We start from the raw sequence: 25,937 nt of genomic DNA on the forward strand, positions 1-25,937 counted from the left end.
TTTAAATTTTAACGATTACTGTGAAGAGTTATTATGTTTATAGTTTAGTTTGAATCTACTTTTAAAATCAAAATAAGTAGTGTAGTAAATATATAAAAATATTGACTCTTTTATATTTTAATTATTTGAAAAAATTAGACTATTTTAAGATAACCATTTTTAATATTACTGTTATTAAATTTGTTTATTTATAATCAATTTAATATTTCTAATAAAAATATACTCTTTATTTTTTTTATTCGATACAAAAAATATGCTCATGTATTATTGAGATAACTATTTTAATAATTACTGTTATTAAATTTGATAGTCGATTTTATATTTTAATGATAACTGTGAGGCTTAGTTACATTAAAAAAAATTATATTGTAGTTTGAACCTACTTTTTAAATTACACTATGTACTATTTTAATACTTACTGTTAATATAGTCGAATACTGTGAGGTGTAGTTATATTAAATAATCGGTTTGTATTGCAGTTTGAACCAACATATTTTATAAAACTATGTATTGTAATACATCAACAATAATGAACTATTTCTAGTATTACTGTTATTCGTATTTTTAATATAGTAAATTGTATCTTTTACGATTAATAAAAGAGGTAATTTTTCTACAATGTATAATAAATGTATTTATATATGTAAAATAAAAAAATGATTAATAATTACAGATAGTTTGCAGTAAAATATATTTATATATTAAACCAAATCTTTGAGCAAAACTAGTGACTTGAATGGACACTTTTTGTTTGTAAGGATTTTATACAGAATTAGATTAAGGTCGTAAAATCTACTATCTAATTCTAATCTTCAAATTTAAAAATCGAATTAAGTCTTTCCAGAATTGGAATTTGTTTTTTGTATATTTGTATTTGTGTATACATATATTAATTATAAAATAAACAATGGTACTCACGCTTGGTATGTTGTCATTATTGCACACCGCTTCGCTGAGGAGGCGATCTCTAATTTCCCAGGCGAAGATACTCGGACATTCCCTTTTATAATCAGCTATTTTGTTGACGACAGGAGTTGTGGCCACCCTCGGCTTTGATCCGCCTATCGCTCTCGGTTTGATCGACCCTGTTTCGTAATACCTGAAATACACGAAATAATTAAAATACCATCGAACATTTTGCGGCGCGCTAAAATCATCGCATTAAGATTTTCTCTTTCTTTCTGTAACAACAATGGGTTGTTCGATATGTGTTCGCCCTTTAGGTATTGTAATGCGCCAACTGTATTAAGTACCCATTTGGGGCATTGTTCCGGTGTCAAACAGCAATAGCCGCAGGGGTCCTTGGGAAAAAACTCGTCAATCTTGGCATCTCGCCGAAGGTACACCTTGATCGGGGGGCGAATTCGTTTAATGCTCCCTTTGTGCCGATTTTCTATTACTATATATATTACAATTAAACCATTTACTGGGAATATTCAGGCGTATCGAGTGTTTTTGATGAGTGAAATCTCAATATAAGATAAAAATAAATAACGAGATACATTCTTAAAAAATGAAAAATAAAATTTATAGTGTCAAGATTTTAACGTGACATTTACTTTTAAAACCTTTATCATATAATATATCATCTATTCATGGAATTTTTATATATTAAATATTTCGCACACTTCTCGATTTACTATTGCTTTATATTATATGACGCAATCTTTTTATATCTATTTTATTAACAAGTACAGCCGATCTATATATTTTAAAATATTCAATATTTTTATAAAGTGCTTTAATTTCTATTTACGTAAAATTAAGCCAATATTAATATTTAAATCTTATCATAGTATTCAAAACTAACTGCGGTATTCTTAATTATAAATATTTTAAAAGTTAGGTTTTGATTTGTTAAAAAATAAAATAAGTACATTTTATAATAATTTTAAAGGTTAATTATTAAACTCGCAAAAGCTCTTATTGTCGAATCAGAATAAAAGCTAATTTTTACAGAATTTATTACATTAATGTGATTTATACTAATGGTTGAATTGATATTTATCGTCTTTAATTAATTTTATAAGAAATTCATCAGACACATATTATAAAGCGGGGGTTCATAAAAAAATAAAAAAATATTCGCACGACTCACGTGTGCTTGGCACAATGGTGGTCGTTTCACAATAGAGTCGATTTATCATTTTCTCAAGACTTCCGACTAATTGGAAGTCAAAATATTCGTACGGCAATTGAAGAGCCGGTTAAGTTCCTCTCGGCGGGAGACCTCAGAGGGGTGAGGTCATTAGGGGTCACCTGCTGGGTCCCAGAACTGCCGCCAAGCAGACGGTGTTTACCTTTTCGTTAAAAGTCGGTCGCGATGTTTTATAAAATGAAATTTTCAATTCGTTTTAAATAAATCCTACTCTTTATTTTCGATTCGCTCCATGAGCACGAAATTTAAAGCTAATTAATTAAATCTGATCTTTTCGGATCGGAATCACGCTCTGTGGATTGTATCAACAGATTTTCTGTACGTTTCAGATTGATTTTTACACGAGTGTCCGAAAATTAATGCAGAAAAGCCCAAACATTTTTATTTTATTATTATTTATTCATATTCAAATCTGTATTAAAGCATGAGACTTTTGACACACATCAAAACCCCGACGTTCCGGCCCCAAAATGTCAATTCCCAGCGGGACTCCTACCCAACAATCACACATTAAATACCGATCCTTGTTTGGCAGTTCTTTCTCAGGTTATTTTTTTTAGTTGTGTATTTTTTTGGCTCTTTTTTGCACCCCAGCGGCTGCTGCACATTGTTTAGTGTATTTTGACCGGGAATAATCGATTGCCTACCTGTTGAATGCTAGCAAACAATAATTAAACAGAAGCATACCGCTTGATTTTTTATGAATTTATTATCGGTTGTGATCAAAAAAATACTATATAATATAAAAATCGAGTAAGAAATACAAAAAATATAGATTAAGCAAAGTAAAACTACAATACCAATGTTTTAAATAATTTAAAACAAACTTATATGATTTTGACATAATTACTGTAATTATCAATTGACTTTCTGCAAGAAACACTAATTAAAAAACGAGTACTTTCAATTATCTTTTTAGTTTAAAACTTAGCCTTTTGATTACTGAATTAATTTTTAAACTTATACATACATCCTAAGTGTGAGTATAAGTAAAAAAAAAATTAAAATGTATTGATAAGAGTATACAACTAGAAAAATATATATTTTCCCTCAATGAAATATTGTGAACCGCTGATTTTAATTTGTGTATTTTTTAAATTAATATTTCAGATAATTATGAATATTTTACGTATTTTTTCTATACGAAAAATTAATTTAAGTTTTTAATAATTTCTATCTGTTATTAATAGATATTTGTGTTGTATTTTTAAATCCATTACAATCGTAGCATGTTAAAATATCAAGAAAACGCGTGGAGTTTATGGCCGTACCAATACGGCCATACATCTTAAAAGACCATAATGCAGCAAACATTCAATTTTTAAATTACATTGCTGTAAATTATAAATGCAACATAAGCAAGAGGTAATAAGCTTTAATATTATATTATTTAAATTATTTAAAAAATATAAACCATATTGGTACTTAATGACTTACAGTAAGCCTCCGATAAAATAAATCTGACATAAGTCATACCTCTTGCATACGACTGATATCATGTGATTTTAAAATCTGTGTTAAAAATTATATGGCTTTAAATTTAAAATTAATTAAAAATATAAACCATATTACTACTTCATGAATTAATGCAGTAAATCTATGATACATAATATATGACATAAGTCAGTGGTTTTTAAATTTGTTTGAAATTAAATGGATTCAATTTTTTATTGCAACATAAAAATGAGACAATGTGATATAGTATTAAAAAATATTTGTGTAATAACAAGCATATTGCTACTTTAATGACTTAATGCAGAAAACCTACGACATAATAAATCTGACATAGGCTGAATCACAATATCATGTGATTTAGAAATCTGTGTTCGAAATTACATTATATTTACATTAACAGATCGGAAGGTGATTCTTCAGAAAAAGTACACAAATATTATCTTACTCAACGTTAATGCGATTTTAATATTTCGAGATATGAAAAAACGGTGTTGCAAATTTTATCCAACTAGGGGAGGATAAGATGTATGCGAGACAGTGGACTTTTTTCAAGGTCTTAAAGTGCAACTGAGCAAAATTTGAAACGGATGGCATTTAATAAAACAAACATTTTTAACTGGGAGAAGTGCGCCTATAATTTTAGGATGGTCATTAAGAGTGAGCATAGCTAGTAATATATTCTAAGGATAACCAGAGTTTCGATATACCAGATGCTTGTTTATAAACAATATTTTATGTAAATATATAATTTTACAAATCACTTTTAGCTATTTTAATTTCAAATTAAATTAACTGTATATAGAGACTATTTGTCGATAAGATTACGAGAGGAGAGAAATATCGTTTAAAAATTAGTGTCAAATAACTGAGAAGAGGACATTTAATATAATTCTTGAGCATAGATAAATTGATCATAATTGCAGTAAAAGCACGACACAGGCAAACATAGAATTTGCCTAAGATCTATGTCAATATTTATTGAAAAGTTTATCCGGCGAGGTGAACGTGAGGTTGCAATCGTACTATTGTCCAAATCTCGATTGAGACCAAACTGCTTAAAATTAAGAGCGATATCAAATTTACCTGCCGAGAATCTTGGAGACACAGCCGTTGGAGACTTGCAGTATCCTGGAGATGTCGCAGGGCCTCGCTCCCGAATGCGCCAGCTCGACGATCTTCTGCCTTGTGGAGTCGGGCAGCGGCCGCCCGTTGACGTACACTCCTCCCAGCTGGTTGATGCCGCTGTGTCCGGCAGCCGAGCAGCCGAATAGGCCGCCCCCGCCGCCCATGCTGTGCATCAGCTCGTCTTCTGCAACCATGGGGCACCATTGTGGGCCGACTGCAACCAACACATGCGGCGCGATCATTCGCGCTCAAGGCAAACCGGTGACGGAACAAACCATGGTTTTTAAAACATAATTTAAATTATTTTTTAATTAAAATTTATCAAATTAGTGTTATTGTTCCTTCATTGTTTGTCATGTAATGTATAAACTAATGTACGAATTATACACTATGAAATTAGACTTATGATTCATAAAAATAAATAAAAACAATAGGCGTCTCTATTATATTAGATTCAATAACATAAATTCGATAAACGTTAATGATTCAATATTTATATTTTTTAATCAACTGCTATAAAATATCTAATTAAAAAAATGCTAGATTGACACTCTTCAACAAGATTTTTCCACAAAGATTTATATGTAAAATCACGCTGATTTTAGTAATTTTTGCACCTTTAAATATTATTATAAGAAATGATTAGTAGTTTAATTTTACTGATTATAGAAAACTACAATGTGCATTTGATTTTTTTAAATACAGTAATTATGATTGTTAATAATATATTAAATTAATTTAAAGGTGTGAAGAAAATCTTTCTTAATAAAATGTTAATCTTAATTATTCTCTAGTCCTGTAACTATTTTGATAGAATATATATATTTGAGTTGAAGTGTGATGCATTATTTTGCTCTAATTAAACTAAATGACACTTTTTAATACCTGATTTCAAAGTAAAATCATGTGTTGAATTCAAATCATTAACTTTTCCTTACTTATTTGTATAAATATATATTTTTATTAATACAGTCGATTTTATCATTAATCGAATATAGTGCTAGAAGAAAATAATTTTAACAATCAAATATATTTACATTTTGATTAATTTAATCTTTGTGGGATAAAAATGTTATGTGATAAAACCGACTATAACAATAAAACATTTTCTTTATTTTTTTAACGAAATTTAAATAGCAGCAATTGAATATAATTTAAATACTATATACTACTATAACAATAATAAAAATATATTATTATTAATTTATAGCGTATAACTCAGCTTATACATATAAAATGTGCTAAAAATCGAATGATTCAGTTAAAACCAGCGATGTATTGTAATTATTCTGCTTAAACAAAATTTAATTTTCGTACAGCTAATAGATTTTTTTTATATAATCATTAAAAAAACACTAATAAAATCATAGACGCCTATTCGATACTTTAAATTAAATTGATACTTCATAGTATTAAAATTCATACGCTAATTACAAATCACATACAAAACGCCTAATTCAATTTTAATTAAGACATCTAAATACATTTACATAATCTATTTTTATTTAATAATATCAATCTGAAATTTAATTTAAAATGTTTTTGCCTATAATCCATATTTTAACTCAAACGAATTGCATCCCTCAACAATTTTCTTTGAAAGATAAATTGATTAAAATTATTTTCACATTTCCATAGAACGTCGTTAAATGCAATACATTTGTATTTAACTTTATTCTTAACATTATAAGTATACGTGTATGTACGTTATTGCCATAGCTATACACGTGTAGAGTGTGCCCACGTGCAATACGTTTCAAGTGGCCTTTTAGGAGCTTTCACGCCTACCCACCTACAGAGGGAGCTTTCCCGGGATGTTAACACTGACAGACATGTGTGACATTTATTGCATTCACAATCTGAAATCTCCCGACATTGAGAAAAAGAACGCCACGAATCAAGTTTTTTTACAGTGAAGATTGCTAGGAATTAAAATTTATGTAATTTTTAGATTTATCAAATTATGCATTGTATAGATGACGATAATTATATACATTTTTTTCTTCTATATTTCAGAAATTTAGAACGACAATTAAATATTTCAACGTGAACAACATTTAAATGAGCCTTTCTAAATAATATATATGATCTTGCTTTTCCTAAAAGTTTTCATGTATCATAAAAATGAAAACTTAAATAAATATTTTGAGAGGTCGAATATGAATGTGAACCGAATTAAAAAATAATCAATTATTTTCACAAAACGTAGACTCTGCCATTGTTTATTTTAAGTAAAGAGGGCAATAACGTAAAATGGAAAACAAGCGTTAAATATCTAGGCCTTATATTTAATAAAAATATTTTGGAACTTTGTCCTAAAGGACTTGCCGCCATTGTGGCTCTTAGACCGATGTATAGAAAAAGCGCGCTAACTATAAAAAAATAAATTTTAATCTATAAACAATTAATTAGATTGGAGTAACACCAGTAATATTATTTTTTGTAAATTTCAAGTCATTCGAATCAAAGTTATAAAAATAATATATAATACATCTTTCAAACTAATATTTAAAAAATCATATAAGCCTTTAAATACCAACAATTAAAGAACACTGTCATTTTCATACCAGAAAATATTATAGAAATATTTCGCGAAACCATACTAATCTCGTGTGTCGGTGACTACGATAAAAACAACCCTTAATTTAAATACAAGCATGAAATGGCAAAACACATATTGCTTTAAAGGTTGAAGATAATATATCAATAATTTCAGTTCTCCAATGAAATATACACAAATTATCACTTAATTATTTTACTCTTTATTTCGCTTAAATTATAAGAGGTTCTTAATTTTTTCCCTTAAGCTATAATCACAAACGTTTTTATTTTTCGTCACATTGTAAACAATGCACCAGTAACATGTATAATATTTATATTATTAGTATGTCTGTAAAGATATTTAAATAAACGTTACATATAAAAAAATATATCTAGATCGACACTTCTCTCATAGACAGTTTTACGTCGCAATATTTCTCGTCAAGTATTCAAAATATGGTCAATTGGCAAGTGTTAAAAGACACGAATAAAAATACTGTAAAAGTCGGATATAAAAGCTAGATTTAAATCTCTCATATAAAAAACGACGAGAGCACCATTATCTATAGAGCGCGCCGCAGCGTATGTAGCTGCAATTAAATACAGCACGGTAGTATTTTTCAAATAAGGATATTGTATTTATGTTAGGTAATATATAAAATGTATTAAAGTAAAGTTCAAAATACCAGCTGAAACACGTCTAAAGCGTCGGAGCTTAACATGCTACTTGCCGGTGCAGTTCCGCTCGCTTTGCTAAGAGGTCGTTTGGCGTCGTCTATGGTAAGCGCGCGGTAAGTAGCGGTTGTTCTCAGTCCGGTCACGCGCTTAGTTTTAATGCACAACTTGCCGCCGCACACGACGCTTATGTAAATCGCGAGGCCCGCAGATAAGCCCTCCGGGATGTGCCGGAGATGCTGCCAACTGCCAACTTTGCCCGGTGACAAAGTGACGTAATCGCCGGGCATTCGTGCTCGATAGTAGCCAAGAAAAAGGGTCAAAAAGCTGACAAGGAAAATATGAAGGATCGTTTGTGAGATGCGATAAAAATTGTAAGAAAAATATCAGTGAAACATAATGCTGCGTTCACATCAACGCAGTAAGAAAAAAGTAGTGGTATTATATAGTGCTCCACACAAAACCCTAGAGTATAATAAATATGTTAATTTCAGCAAGATACATTAGAGATGTATAAGCATAGAAAGAAAGCTTAAAAGTGACAATTAATAAGAGCTTCTGTATAGAATTGTTAATAAATAAAACCTGAAAGTTTTATTTGTAAGGATACAAAGCAAATAAAAGAACTTTCATAATTTAAGTTTTTACATAAAATAAGTATAGCAAAAACAACAGTAAAATGACCTTGAAATTTTTACCCGGAAAATTTACACGACAAACTAGCGATCCAGATAGAGCTTGCGGAAAAGTTGAGCTTTTTTAAGCTTGTAAGCCAGCGCAATGGGCCGAGTCCGTCGGGAAAGCTTTGATGGCGCACTTCGTTATAGAGCACAAGGGGAGCTTTTTTATCAATGCGGCTAATTGCATTCCTCCAATGACCGGTTGTCCAAAGACCGCCATATGAATCGACTAATCACCGTGTCCCATTGAAACCTTTCTATCGGAACGACGACAAAGACGGATTAAAATAATTGCAGCCTTTGTATGACAACGAGCGGTCAGCTCTTTTGCACCATTTTTCCCTAATGTACAAACAATTATAAAGAGACATAGATTTGTATAAAAGACTGAACGACGCATTATTAAAGACGGGTAATAACATCATATATGTTCTGAATATATTATGGTAAGTTTGGAGGGTTATGCGGCAAAGGAACGTCATAAGGATGTGTGAGGTTTGGCACAAGAAAATGTTTGCAGCATAATATAATCGTTTGAAAACAATTTATGAGTGTCATTATAATAAAACTTACATAAATAAGTAGGTTATGAGGGGATGAACTGTATTATAAGTATAAAAAATATTTGGATTTAAATATTTTTAGCTATAAAATTATTATAATGTTTTCTTAGAACTATTGTTACAAGATAATATACTGGGTTTTATTATATGTAGAATTATTGCGTATTATATTAAGTGAATTTATTATTCAAATACTTTTAACATTTAAATTAGTATAATAATATTAAAAAATTAAAATTCGATCTATGGTGTTGGAAATAATATAAAATTTACATTTAAATACCACTACTTTCAAGGTCAAAAAATTGATTACTATGTAAAAAGTTGTAGAGGATAGAGAAAATATAATTGATTGGAAGAATTAAACGTTTTATTTTTTGACTTATTTAACTTCGACCTCAAAAACACAAAAAGTTATGGAACAACATGATACACTTTTTTATAATATATTACAAAAGATGTATGTGTAAACTATATTATAAATAAAAATATATATTCGTTTTTATAAATGTATTTTTTGGTTTTATCTTATTTTTTACAAAATAATATACATCTTTTTTATATATTTCCTATAGATTCGTTTGTATACAACAAATGACCTAGATTAAAATATAAATTATCAAGTTTACAGTAAGAACGAAAAACTGTGTATTTTTAAATTATTTAAAATTGAGTAATAGTAATTAAACATCTTTTTGCTTTAACTTGTCCATCTTATATTTCTTACACAAAAAAAATATTTTCAGTTTATCTATTTTTTGACATAAAAAAGTGGAATTTTCGTTTTTAATATTTTGCAGTATTGCTTTTTGTTAAAATGTAGCTGTCAAATTTGATTGAAAAGCTTTTATAATAATTGCTTTTTATTTTCAGAGCAGATGTTAATATATAAAATTAATTTATTGGCATTTATCTAATTTTAATTTGATGATTTTATGTATTAAAAGGAAAAATCTCAGATTTTTGGTCTATATTATTTTTTACGAAATATTATACATTTTTATACAATATATTATAGTTTAATTTATATAAATGAGTTAGATTAAAATATAAATTGTCTAATTTCAAAATTATTAGGTTTAAAAGAAGGACAAAAACGGTGTTCTTTAATTTAATTAAAGTTAAATAATACAACAATTTTTTGGTTTTACTTTTTTATATTATATTTATTGGATGGGAAAAAATATTTAGAGCTAACCAATTTTTAGCATGGGTGGATATTTTGTTATTTTACAATGTAATGAAGGTATCAATTTTTTTTTAACCTTTTATAATAACTACTTTTTATGTTGAAGATGTGAGATTTTTATTTATTGGCATTTATTTACTTTCTTAAACATTTTCTCTCTTAAAAAGAGAAATCTAATTAAAACTATGTATGAAATATTGCGATCATTTTTAATTTAAAAGTAGTTATATTGATCTTACACTTTTATTTTTGCAAAAGATCCTGAACAAAACATATCGAACTGTCAAGCGTCAGCGCTATTAAAAGAAATATTACCCTTTGTAATTAAAATGAGTAAACACGACGCAACATTCAATGTCCGTGAAAGTATTTATATGAAACTCTCAATTATCGATTCGGTTGCTATTAATATTTTTAAGGGTTGTTTGAGAAGCTATTGTATTATTAAATTAATGATTATATTATAAGGGTAGAAAAATGATTTAAAGAAAGAAAACTTTAATTGAGGATTAAGAGTTGCATTTGGGGTTATTTAAATATAATTGTAATTTAATCTATTTTTCGGTTATAAATGATGTTTGATTCTATTTGTTGATGCTAAATTGAATGTTATTTCTATACAATAATAGCTCAATTTTAGTAAATAATTGCGTAATATGATTTCATTTTTTAAATCCTGACATTTCATACGCACTAAACCAAATTAAACTGCAATCGCTCCCAGCTCGAACATCGAATATTTAACACTCAATTATTATAATCTCGGCGCGAGTAAATTTTCTCTGCATTGTGCTTAACCGCACATGACGAGAATCGGTTTGGCCTACAATAAAAAGAGGGTCGTTTGCTTTGTTGTACCGGTCCAACCCTCTGAATGCCTCTTTTTACCCGCAATATTATCTAGATGGACGACGAGCAAGCAATTAAATGCACCAATAAATAGTAGGCGGGTAGTTGGCGGCATCTGTTACCACCCTCGCCCTCAGAGGAACACGCATAAAGACACCCCCTGGAGGAAAGAGTCCCTTTTTAAAACATACATTCATAGATATATTTGTGAGGAAAAAACGCGTTCAAACATCGTTAGTTAACGCTAACGATTCGCTCGGAAATTATCAGCAAAATTGGACCGATATTCGTTAGAGGTGTAGTATATATTTTTTTTATTGCTCGCCGTTTATTAATTTCGCGCCCCCAATCAAAAAACAAACGGCGGCTCGCGTTGTGGGTGCAAGTGCGATTTTTAATGGCAGCGATTCAGGTGTGAAGTTTTCGCGTCAACCGTCCGCAAATAAAATGTTGTTGGGGAAAATTTTCCATTATTTTTCCGCGCCGTTATGCTAACAATGCGCGGCTCGCTGCTACACGGTGGTTAGGAAATCGGGATGTTGATTTTATTCGCGTTTATTTAACTTACTACTCGTTGCTGTGTGTTTTGAAGCGTAAGAATAATTAATAAAGAGTGAAATTCAGTTTTTTTTTAGTTTTATATATTTAAATCAAAATTATATATTATTTAAAAGTATTAGTAAACTTTTAATGACTTATTTAACATGAATTAATATTTTTTTAATATCATACAAATAATTAAATCAAACTATTTTTTTTCCAATCAATTTTTATATTTAAAAATTTTATCAGTAAATTTAACTTCAATCTATTTCGTTACTCATATATCTTATAAAATAATAATAAAATAAGGATTAAGCAAAAGTTAAGTTATATTAAAGTTGATCAAATTTATGTTAAAGAAAATTAATAAAAATCAATAAGTTCGTACAGTTTAAAGTTTTGGTATATTTTAGTAGTAATTTAAAAATTATAAATTTTTTAATTTAGATACTTTTAATAGCACTTTTTTATTTAATAAATTTAATTAATTATGTCAATAAATAAAATAATCAGTAACTCTGGGATGAAACAGTCAGATAATATTTATAAATGGTTAGCTACTCTGACGTAAACGATCAAAATTGGAGCTCTGATTGCAGCTATTTATCGGTCATATCAACAATACTAACACTAAATTTATTATATTAAATCTATATTAATATATGATAGAATATATACGAATATAGTAGCAACTAGTGTTTCATATTTCTCAATGTTTTCTATTTCTTGAAAATTGAGAAATTTATAACAAAATATATGTAATATTTATGAATTTAATTGATAATATAGATATTAATTAAAATATAAACATTATTATCACATTTTTTTTTATTTCAAATTCTTATGTAAAAAATATTTTAATTCTAACTTAAATATTTAATGAATGGTAAATTGTCGGTTACTTTAAATCACATAATATTTTTCCTTGTATTTTGCAAAAAATAACAATATCTAATCAAATGATATATATAAAATTACCATTTACATAACTGACGAACAAATCCTTAGTAAAGACTTATTGATATAATCATTTTTAATTATTAATCCTCACATTTCTAATTTTTTGTTAACCGGCAAATGTTCAAGAAAGTTAAAACTACATGTTTGCTTTACATAATTTATAAAGTCGGTCATATAACTTATATTGTCATTAGTTATATTTGTAAATATTTGCTCCTTCTCGTATTATCTGATCTGAATGCAGCTGAGAATTTAATGGTCTAATTGTCTATGCGGTTTAAAACCATTTTTAAATATTTGTATAAATTTCTTTTTTAAAAGAAAAACATTTTACTTCCTGAGAAATATTAAAAAAATATCGAGAAATAAGAAATCCTCATTTTACATTTTCGTGAAATATTTCTCGAGAAAAGACACTACCGCAAAGTTCTTTGTTAAAATATCAAAATTCAATAAAAATAAATATAACCACCAATTAATTTGAAAATATAAAAATTAATATAAAAACAGACCTTCAAATATTTTCTTAGCATCTAAACTGATCATTTAATTTTTTTTTAAATTTTCCCCTCTATTTAAAATATTATCAAAAGCAGATAAAATCACTGACCCGATAAATACATTTAATCAATAATAAAGATTTGCGTGTAAATTGTCTTACTCTAATTTAATTCTTAGGAATTTGATAATGGTAAGATCTCACCGATTTATTTTTAAACAAAAATTGTATCAGTTAATCTACGTTTAATTTCTTAATTTAGTTATTTTGCAGCATTGTTTTTATTTTCAAAAAAGTTTATTTAGATTTTCAGTTTATGTTTATCAGAATGATTTAAACATACTAGGAATATTAAGCAACTGACCTAAATATAATGCTAGTCAATTTAAACTAAACTACCTATGATCTTTGCTATCATTTTATCACTTTGTTTAATATCGAGGATATCGATCAAAAAATAGTATATTTAATTTAATATAATTAAATTAAATAAATTATACAGCAAACCATATTACAAAAAAATCATAAATCTCAACATAACCCAATACCACGATAAAGTTAATTCTAAGTGCTACTTTTAAATGCGCCAATCCATGTCTTATATCATAATTTCCTACATTTAAATGAATATTATTAATTATTTCATTTAAAAATAAATAAAAAATTCGCTTTTCATAGTAACTTTTTGTCACGGATTGCGATCGGCACAACATTTTTTTATCACACTGTATATCCGTTAATTAGTGTGTGTAGTATGCGCCGAAATGTCGACGTGCCCACGAGAGCATTAAGTTTTGTCAATTAATGCGAACCAATTAATGCCGTCACAGTCGGGCAGGTTCCTTGAAAAGGGGCGCAGCCCTACGCCCCCAGCGCCTTTGAACCGCCGAGGACTTCCTTTGTGATTTTTCACCACAATGCAACTGGTGTGGCTTACGGCGACGAGTGCAGTGCCAGCCACTTGACGATAAATCTGCATATTAATTGTGCTTCTAATTTAATTGCTCGACAAATACTTTTAACGCCCACCTCACCACACACAAGGAATTTTAAAAGTTGCCTTAAACACTATAATATATGCTTAGATTGATATTCAATTTAAAGATAAGCAAACGCAACGTTGATTTATCAACAACATAATAATAAAAGATAAAGGAAAATATTTAACAAGTAACTTGGGAAAATTAATATAAATTCCAAAATACAAAAAAAATATGTAACATAAGTTCTTATTTTATTAAATATAATATTCATAAATCATACAAACATATATGGTATTAAAACTATGTTAAAAAACATAATCTACAAAATTACCTATATATTTTATTTAAGCTAGTTCTGTTATGATTTAGTCATTAACAATCGAAAAACTGCGATATTTTTGGTTGAAGGGCAACTTGTTAGAAGCTAAAATTAATGCCTCCCTTAGTTAATGTAAAATTGCTATTCCTTTTAAATACATCCAACTTTTTACTGAGAGTTCCAATCAGATTCTTGTAAGCATAAGGTTATTGTTGATGTGCTTTTTATATAATAAAATGTTTTTTATAACATATTCAGAAGATCAACATATGTTGGTTAGTATTAACTTTCGGTATTTCTAAATTTGTAAAGATTATCGCAGGCTGTTTAAACTGTATATAAATAATATTTACAGTTAGACATTCAACTTGCACAGCTTGCAAATTGCTCGCATACATCATCTGACGATTTAACCGCTGTCGCAGAATGATCAGATATGATCTGATCGAACCAATCGCCATTCAGTCCAAAACCCGCCCCTGGTTAAATCCCGGCCCCAGATTAAAGACACAGATACGTTTAATACAGCCGCAATAAATCTAGTGCGTGAATCTGCCAATGGAATTTCATTTCCCCCTGTAAATGCAGCCATAATGGCCTCTGTACTATGCCAACATAGGACATATGGGGTAGAAAAAGGATGAACCCTACAGGAATCATCCGACACCTGGACTCGCTTAACCGTCCAATAGCTGAATGCTTTTTACACCCCTAGCAAGTAATGTATCAAATTGTATCATATTATGCTGCATTATGTTGCGATGAGCAGCGTTTGTCAAACAATTTTAATGAAATAATAAAATCATGGCATATGTTCATAATATAATACATATTTTAATCTAGCTATGCATAGTTCTCTTATGAGCTACATTTAGCTTATCATTGAGGCACTTTCTAAATATTTTATAAGTGAAAATAACATGAGAAGAAAATCATCTATAAATATAAGTTCTTACTATTACATATATAAAACAGTATATGTCCTTTCTGTAAAGCTTAAAGCTAATAAATTAACAAAATATAAACTTAATTTTATTTAATATTAAATATTTTATTTTGAGTAATTAGTTATTTTTGTAATTAAAATGACTCGAATTCAATTTAATATAATATATATTTTCTATAAAAGTATATGCAGTAAAAAGAATTTAATGTATGGGTAAATTATTTAAATATTTGACTAAGAGGTACGAAAAAAATTGCCACACATATACATGTGTGTAAATGCATTCAAAGATTGTTAACCACAGCATCTAAGAAGATTAAGATCTCCACTTTAATGGAGATTTTTCTTTTCAATAGTTTCGACTCTGCATAACGCGATCTGTATGCAAATCCCCTTAATCCGCTCTACCTGTTCCTTTATTGTGCACCTCTTAAGACTGTTATCTGAAAATTCTCAGAATATTTAATATTAATTTTGATAATTAACAATGCCGTAAAGATATGTGATTTATAAAAAAAATTACGCAAAATCTCCAGAGGGTTCGACGAAAAAAAAGCACTCGACTTGAGCCGATTAGCGAGGGTATTAATTGTTTTAGACTCAAATTCAGTGGAATATAGAATTATGAAAGACTTAAGCATTTAGTTGTCCTCCGTAAAACAGATTAGCATCAACAGATAAGGTTCCGAAGTTTAAGTGGTAAAGTATAAATTCCATTATAGAATGCGTTGATAACATGTATAAAATTGAATTGAAACCTATTCGGTCGCATGTCGTCATAATCAAGTTTACCGGGGATGAACCGCGGTTTGCGCAAAACCGAGATTAATCCGCAAAACTGCTGTTTGTATCCACACGAGCGTGTTTGCGTCCATATATCTGGTATGAAACACATGGTGTTTTTACCTAGAGTTTAACGCAAGAATCAAATTTAAATTTAATCTCGTAGGTAATCTTTAATGTTACCTTTGCTGTAAAGTTTCGTCTAAATCTTGGAAATTCGGCCGAAAATTTGAATAGGTACAACAAAGCAAGTCGCCGCAACTGCCCCGGGGTTAAGGGTCCGGAGCTTAAGCACACAAGGTCCCGATCGCTGGAGCCCAGAGCCCGCAAAGTCAACAAAGAAAACCACCCCCTGGACCCCGGCGCCATCTCTCGCTTGTTCGCGGATAAATACAGACGCCCTCTTTGTACACACAACTCCAAACTCGGCAGACTATCCACCCAACCGACTTTAAGATAATTACGACTTCTTCAGTAGAGGAGGGCAAAGATAACTGTAGACATGAAAAAAATATAGCTTAGGTATCAATAATTTACATGATAGCATTTTAAACTATAGAAGTTTTTCTCTAATCAAGAATAAGCAATTAATTACAAGAGAAAAATAATTAAAAGACATTTTACTATATGAGATATCTAAAGATATAAAGCTTAATGAACTTGTAAGTTTAAAATCGGAAAAAGTGACTTTTATGGTAAAAAAAAGAAAAACATGAAAAAAAATAAGCGTTAAACGATCAATGGACTAATTAACAATGTCAAAAAATATCCAAATCTGATTTTTATGAAATGATTACAATGAGATTAAGTTACGGAATGATGTGAGAATCAAAAAACTTGTTCATCGGCTCACAAAAATGACAATTGAAGTTACAATAAGTAAATCGCTGAATAAAATAAAATTTATATCATTTATAGACTTAAAAACTAAATAAAAAATTCTATAATAAAAAAAGTAAGTTATGAAGGTAGATAAAAAAATATCTTTTAATAACTTCGAGATAGAATAGGTGAGGAATTGTGTGTTATAATATTATAATATATATATATGTTTTTGAAATAATAATAGTTATCACACATATGTGTTAAAATTTCCTTAACAAATGTAATTATTTATATTCTAATTCACTTCCAAGTCTTTCTACAGAGTGATACTTAAATTAATATGTAAACAATAAAATATTGCTAAAGAATTTTAATTGCAAAAATGCCTGAAGAAATATTACACATCCAAGAGAGATTTAAATGTAAAGATTGACTCAAGGTGTGATTAATGATCTGTTAACATTTATCGTAATCGAGTCAAAACAATAGTCAAGTACGCATATACAGAAATACACAGCGTTAACCCTTTGTGCTCTTAGCTGACGCGGAATTTTCACCAAGCACACTGATTGCATAATGCTTCAGCCCTGTTAGGCACGGACACATTAGCCAACTCTTCCGGCAGTTAGTTGCCAAGTAACCGGCTTCTTGGCAGCCCTGAACTTAGTTTCAAACGCGGTTTAAACTTAAACCCAACTCGGCGCCGGTACTTTCGCCCGGAGGTGAATGCGGCGCCTAAATCACGCCTCTCTACCAGAATGAAAAGTCAACCGTGGACCAAGTTCCCTTTTGCCAAACTATTTGGACTCGACGATGGACACTGATGCTCATTGCTCTTGATATACGATGTTTTTGAAGGGGACAAGACGCTTTTTCAAGGTCTTTGCACTAGCAAATATATATATATATATATATATGCTATAAACTTTTATTTTAAATATATATATGAACTGATACAAGAACAACTAATGTGAGATTTTTAATATTTTAAGTATCGACAATCAATTAAATATATCATGGTTTCCCAAACTATGTTCCGCGGAACACTGGTGTTCCGCGGATCCAAAATAGGTGTTCCGCGGAGCCTAAATAGATATTTCACAAAAATTTAGAGTAGATTAAAAAAATTGTTAGTCTTGCTAATACATAAAAATTGTTCATAAATCTGATAAAAAAGCTTGAAAATATGTGTTAAATATTCAACATTGATGTGTATAAAATCTGGAGGGAAAAGTTTTATAAGTCGGTGTTGTTTTTTTTAGTTTTAAAATTTGATCCTATTTAAACAATTTTTTTTTTGTTAATTAATCACACGATATTAGTGCTTGTTATACGAAGTTTATTTATGTGACTAGATATGCTAATAGCGGTCACTGTATTTTGCATAGGCATGCACTGTTGACTAAAAAAATTTCCACAAATTTAAAAAATATTATGAAGTAGCCGTGAAAATGATAAACTATGTAAAATCTAGACCACTTCAATCCAGATTATTTAAAATTTTGTGCGATGAAATGGGTAGTGAACATGAAGCACTTTTATTACATACTGAAGTATGTAAGCACAATTAAAACTTTATGAACTTCGAAATGAATTATTAGTCTTCTTGAAAGCACAAAATAATTTACAACATCATTTTATACATTTTTTAACAAATCCTTCTTGGTTGATACATCTGCATATCTGGCGGATATTTTTACAAAGTGAAATGATGTTAACTTATAATTACAAGAAAAAAGTATTACAATTTTTAATATGAGAGATAAAATTGAATCTTTTGATAAAAAATTACAATTTCAGATTTTATCGGTTGAATCTAATAACTTTGATTGTATTCCTGTCATGGATATGAATGTTTAAATGAATTGAATTTTCAAGTAGATAAAAAAGTTTCACAAGTATTTTTAGAACACCTATATTACTTGAAAATAACTCTTTCGGAATATTTTTCGAAAACTAGTAAGGACGATTCCTGGGTTCGGAATCCATTTTCTGTGACAGTAAAACCAGTGGTCTTAAGGGATTATGAAAATTTAGTTAATGACTCTGATTTGAAACAAAAATATCAGCCATTAAATGATTTCTGGGCGAGTCTGACTGAAGAGTTTCCCAAGGTGTCAAAACAAGCTCTGGTTTGTTTACTTCCGTTTTCCACGACGTATTTATGCGAAGTGGGATTTTTTAAGTATATTGCAACAAAAACAAAATACAGAAATAGACTCCACGCCACGGCAGATATGAAAATACAACTAATTGTGCCTGATATAAAAAAAATGTTATTTAAGAACCCAAAATCATCAGTCATTAGGAGTTTTCTTTATTTGTATTTTTATGTTTATTAAATAAATTTAATAACATTTCTTTAATAACATGTTTTATTTTATTATGAATTACCCAGCCTAAAAATTTCCGCCAAAATTTTCGGATTTGCCAAGTGTTCCGTCGCTGAAAAAGTTTGGGAAACCCTGAAATATATAATATGTATATTTATGGCAATGGAAAAAACCAGCATAAAATCCATGCAAAAACCAAAAAAATATCCACTTAAAACTCTTTTAATAACAGCTTTTAAAATCAACACATGTTTGATTATTAAATTGGGTAGCATTAAAATATACACATGTTAATAGTTAATAGGTATAGACAGAACATGGCAGCAATATAAAAAACATATAAAATAGTTTTACTTAAAAATTGAATACGTTTTGTTCTAACATAATATTTCCAGATTAATCTTGAATTAATACGAAATATTTTGCTTATTCTGCTTGAAAAATTTGTACACCGTAAAGAAAGAGTAAAGGTTGCTATTATTTTCCAAAATATTGCCCATTGGGTAATTTTTATAAGTGTATGTTGTAAGTGATTCAATTTATGCCATAACTACTCCAATATCTTCAGAAAATGTTCCGATGAGTGTTTCTTTTGTTGTTAGTAGACGTAAAATAGATCCAAAGACGTTACCTTGTGATACTCTTGATAGAACTGAATAAATAAGGAGTTCCTAATACAAAAGATTGAATCGTCCAAAATACGACTCGAGCAATTGGCAGTTTTATTTTGCAGTAGCCTTTATGTCCTACTCTATCGAAAGCATGCGATACATCAATAAATTTATTGATGTATCGAACGATTGATCTTCTAAATGTTGAACAAGTATAGCTATGAAATATTGCTTCATCTATCATATTTGACATCTTACCAATACCTTTTTTGGTATTTTAAAAACAGTGTCGATTTTTATAATATTTATTTTGGTTTTTAAAATTAGGTATTGGCTAAGAAAAATGTATTTTAATTTAAGAAACATAAACTGCAGAAAAATTTGAATAAATTATTTAAATATTAGCTAAACTCAACAGTTTGATGTAATGTTTCGTTTAAGATTAAATAGGCAACTACATTATTTAATTAAATATTTAAAGACTTTTATTTATTATTAACCTTTTCATTTATTACTTACACTCATACCTAATGTTTATCAAAAAGCGCATTTAAAGCATGAATTATCGTCAATACCTTTATGGGGCATCTTCCAGAAGGCGTCCCCGTGAGCGGTGGGGTCCCGCGGGGGCGCCCCCACAAGGCCGCCGCCCAGGAGCGTGGCTGCGGGGGGCGCGGCTCACAGACAGGGGGCGCCAAGCGCCCCTGCTCGCCAATGACCCTGAGGTTCGGACCCCTGGACACCAGACCGGACCAAAAACTAACGACGCGAAGGACAAACCCAGGACTACTTATAAGCCGATCGACCGAAATTGCACAAATTTTATCTTAGTTTTATATCAATTTATAATCTAATTATCACTTTTTTAATTATTTGAATAATATTATCACATTTATTTTTCGTTAAATTGATTTTAATTGTAATAAAAGTTCGGCGTTTTTATTATGTTGTACGCACGGAGTTAACCGCACCTGCAACAAAAAGAGAATAATATTTTTTATATAGAATTTATATATAAATATTATGTTACACAATAGTCACAGGTGCTTTGAAGAAATGTTGAGAATCGATTTGAATTTTTAAATTGAAATATATTCTCGTGTCTTCATTGATTATGATTTATATCGATTCTCGGCTACTACTTTCGAAAGCAAAAAATTGTTCAATGATTTATTGTAGCATTATTTTGTGCAATAGTTTTATGTGATAGAAAATATCTATATAAACTGATTATCAAATAATATAATATATAAACATGTAACCTAATTTCTTTAAATTTCATTTAATAACAAGCCTTATTAATATAGTAGGTATATACCAGAAATATAAAACTTTAAGGCATGAAACTTTATTTTGTTTTAAATGTAACAAGTATAGTTTGTATTATATTTAATTTAGGCTCATAGCAGTTTTTAGTAGAAAAGGCATATCAAAAATAAAACATGTGTAGCATTGATATAATAAAACAGTTAAATAAATTAAAAAAATAAAATTAAAAATTTATACAAGAATAATAAGCTTCTGCATAAAATATTAAATTATCATATTATTATTCGCATAATAGTCTTCAAAAATACAACAAAAAAAAAACATATTTTTTGAATGAAATAATATAAAAATAGAAATAACTTTTGACATATAGAATTTACAGTGAGTGTGTATATAAATATGTTTTCACTGTTTCAATAAAATCATATCCGAATATGATTTCACTAAACAGAGAAAATATATATTTATTTTTTCACCGGTTTTCTTCGGTCAAAATATATTTCTACTAAGGAATGTAAAATTTAAATAAATCTATTGTACTCTAAGATGTCGTATATGAAACTCAATTTGACAATTGCAAAAGGTCCATTTTTTGATTAAGTCCAAACCTAATCTAAACGAAGTAATCGAACCCAACTTTATTTAGTAAGAGTTCAAAAACTTTAATTTGGTCAAGTTAAATTTGATTAAGTCGTTCAGGTTTGAACAGCAAATGGATGTTTAGCAACCGTTACAGTGAATCTGTATTTTTCAGTAAAATTATATTTTTACTTGTGTAAACATAATTTTACTAACTAGGCCAGTTAAAATGTATCAAAAAATTGGTTTAAAATTTCACTATTCCAGTACTCGCACGCTCAGAACATTTTGCCATTGACAACTATTTTTTGGAACGAAATTCGCAAAATTTAACAATTGGCGTTTACAACTGTCAGTTGAAAACTACTTTACACTTTTTTCGCCTGTCAAATGACAGTCAAGAACAGCATATAATAAAATATTTTTTTACAACTAATACACATTAACTGTAACATGGTTATTAATCTACTTTAATTATATAAAATATTAACTGCATAGATTACTAACTAATAATTTATATTATTTTTATTAGAACAGCTATTTTAAATATTCTGCTATATTATACTGCTTTAAACGGAACTAATGAATTTTAATATATTTTTTTAGTAGGTTTTACTGACACAATTCCTCATGTTAGGTTCATCTAATTGAATATAAATGAAATTAAAATTACAAAAATGTTTATATATTATACATCTTTTTTACTTTTCGGTACATCTACCGGAAAGTAACAAATTTGTTATTTAAAACATTCGGTACTAAATCATTGATAATATATACTAATATACATACTAAGTACACCGTAAATAAAAAGATAGTATTTCTAACAAAATTTACCTAAAGCAAGTATTTTTAAAAGTAAAAATATTGATAAACAAAGAGCTATATAAATTAAATCTGTGACTTGAAATAAGTTTGCAAGAAACTGAAATTTACAAAAAAGCCTTTTCATGCTCTTGAGTTAAAATTGTGAAACTTTTTAACGCTCATCTTATATATTGTATATAAAAGTTCTATATGTTAAAAATAAATATTTTTAAGTTGTTAATATTTTTTAACATGTGCTAACAAATTTACTATTATATTTCCCATGATTTTTTATAACTTTTTGAACCATTGAAGACATCCCTTCTCCCCTTTATCACAAAAATAATTTAGCACAATAATATACGTACAATAGTATTAGTGAAAAGGTTAACGGGACAATCGCGGAGATAATCGGACCACTCGCAGTTCGCCGACCAAAACGCGCGACCCCTGCCCGCCACCTACGGAGCCGCGGTCCGATCGCATCTCAGATAGTCGGTTAATTGGGCCGATATCGGTCCAAAGATCCGGTATGAATGCCAGTTATTCGCTTTATCCCGATCGACAATCGGTAGTCGGTTCCGCCGTCTAGAAAAAAGCGCCAACAAAGCCTTCGAAGCTCTTTGAGGGGCGAAATTGCAAGTCATCGGTTGTTGTGCGATATGACTTTGAAACCGTCCCGGGACTCACGCGAGCTTAATTATATGGTCGGTGGATAGTTGTTTGAACTCTCTCTCATTTGCCTTAATTAGGGAGCGTTTACAATGGCAAACGCTGTTAATAGCGGCCGACTAACCCGCGATTTGCCCCAAAACACGGATTTTGTTAGTGGCGCAAACGTGTGATTAGATTTTAAAGTGGTGTGAAAATATGCGATGTAATAGTTGAAATGAGAGATACAAAGTTTAGAAACAATTTATTTCGGGATCAATTTATTTTTTAATTAATTTTTTAACATACTCAAAAGTAAATACAGATTATATGTAACACGAAAATGCACTATGCCACCAAATAATAGTATATATATATAAATATAAAAAATATGGCTTACATTAAAATTTTAGTATTGATTATTGACATAAAAAAAATGTATATGGATAGTCTCCTGATTAAGTTGCAACACGAGTGTGTGAATCATTCACCGAAAATGATACAATTCCACACGGAGGCGATTCCAATGCGCGGCCAGACAAAAAACTACATCTCAAGTGATTGATTTTCATCAAATCTAAATAAATCATACGTCACCGCAGAACACCGTACCGAGTCTGCCCCATGTTGAGAACCAGGGGTCACTTCTTGGATGGTGGCTCTCACGCGCTTGCGGTGGCATCATTCATCACGCCCAATCAGCGGCTGACAAAGACAGTCTAACGACAAAATCAAACAAACAATACGTAACTGTACATCCGTCGAACGCTAACAAATTCAACGTAATGGATTATCGTGACCAGCCGTCACAAGGGCAATAAGTCTTTGGACTGGTGGTGGTGTATATGGTTGTTTTTTCTGTGCGAAAAAAAATCAACGTTGGTAATGTTGATAAGAAAATAAAAGTATTCGTTGTATGTGATAATTTGAGCTTATAAAGAGAAAAGTAATTTTGATATTTATATGGTGTGGAATATCAGGTTTGTGGTGCCCGTACCAGTTATCAAGGTAAGAAAATGAAAGTATTAACTCGCGTGACCGTTAACCGCTTTGAGTTAACAATATAATTATATATTAATTAGCTGATTTATAACTTTAAATTAAATAAACATGTCACTATATATTTGTATTTAAAAAATCCTTTAATTAAATTTGCATTATTTTATGTTAACATGAAGCATATGAAAAAAGCAAATAAATAATATTTAGCTTATATTGAAAGATGTTAATTGTGAATTAATGGTTATAACCTACACATAAAAAAGGTTTAAAAAATATTAATAAGTTTATTGTGCTATTTAACTAACAGAAGCATACGAATGCTATTACTAATTAACGTACTTTTTCTGCTTATTGTTTTTATATATAATTGAAAAATTGTTGAAAACCAATACAATTTATTAATTTATTGCAAATTGTCTAATCAAACGAGCTATTTATTAATTATAAATTTAAGCAATGAGTTTTGATAGTCTTTATACATAATATGTATAGGCAATATTCCATACACTCACAAATGTACATACATTTATACACATATTATTATAACAAATGGTTCTTGAAATGTTTGATAGAGTGAAAGGAAAAAGAAAATGAAATAAATTTCTTAAGCTTTTTCACATAAACACATATTGCTCGAAAACAACTAGAAGAAATAGTTCTAGTAATGAAATAATATTGAACTTTTCTATGTGAACCAAATATATATTATATTTTATGAGAAAAATAAGTTGTTTTTGCACCAAATTTGTTTTTAAAATTAGGTATGTAGATACAAATGTTTCACAACAATAAAAAATAATTCAGTAGGAGAAAAATGTTATGTTACATAAATCTGTAAAATAATTAGATTAAGCATATATTAATACCTAAAATACCTAGTTTTGAATCTCATATGTTCTCCGTTGTTTTTTAATTTCTATTACGTCTAAGAAACAGTATTAGTGATCACAATATAATTATAGATGATCGATCATCATCCATTAGGTTCTTCTAAATTTTTTTAATCTAATGAATGAACAATTAAAATAAATTGGGCTGTAATGATTTATAATTTATAAAATCTGACAACAATTCATAGAAAGATTCTAGTCTAGTGTTTTACTTCTTAGTTAATTGTGTTTACCACTTGAGAATTATTTTTTGAAGAAAATGATTTATCGAGTCTTTTTTTGTTCAAAATTAAATTTGTAAGAATATTTTTAAATGTTTTACAAAAGTGGGTTCGTGACAGATGTTTGAAAATATGCATGCTTTCTTAGAAGCTTTATAAATAACATGTTCTCAACTACTCTAATTAGCCTTATCTATGCACTACACTAAAAATCAGATAAGATGAAACCGATCTGCGTAGAAATTGTCAGATTACAAAAATCAATGGGGTCTTTCCGCAGAGTTACGCCTTAAGATTTGTCTATCTGCGAACTTAAACCTCGTTTTTTCAATAATCTCAAAGTTTTTTTTTATATTTTTATCTTATTAAAATGACAGTATGGCACTTTCCGACACTAAAGGGCAGACGGTTAACGGTCTAAATTACTGTGTAGAGAGAAGTCTGCAACAGATCGATTGTATTTATACAATTTTAAATCATA

The 25,937-nt window shown here is 29.1% G+C and overlaps 1 protein-coding gene across 3 annotated transcripts in view; it reads right to left on the bottom strand.

Moving 5' to 3' along the window:
• LOC148236892 (paired box protein Pax-6-like) overlaps positions 1-25,937 on the bottom strand; it is a 93,846-nt gene that overhangs the window by 58,888 nt on the left and 9,021 nt on the right. For 2 of the 3 annotated variants that reach the window (XM_088183060.1, XM_088183058.1), the window contains exons 2-3: positions 4,697-4,952; positions 919-1,099 (exon numbers count right to left, since the gene is read on the bottom strand). In XM_088183060.1, the coding sequence (XP_088039186.1) occupies positions 919-1,099; positions 4,697-4,952 (437 nt within the window). Of the gene's footprint in view, positions 1-918; positions 1,100-4,696; positions 4,953-20,612; positions 20,757-25,937 lie in introns of those variants that run through there. The other variant, XM_088183059.1, reaches the window with a different exon arrangement.

Source organism: Plectrocnemia conspersa, unplaced genomic scaffold (genome assembly GCF_051122295.1).
Source record: "Plectrocnemia conspersa isolate PC_06_02 unplaced genomic scaffold, ASM5112229v1 ptg000003l, whole genome shotgun sequence".
Classification (NCBI taxonomy): domain Eukaryota; kingdom Metazoa; phylum Arthropoda; class Insecta; order Trichoptera; family Polycentropodidae; genus Plectrocnemia; species Plectrocnemia conspersa.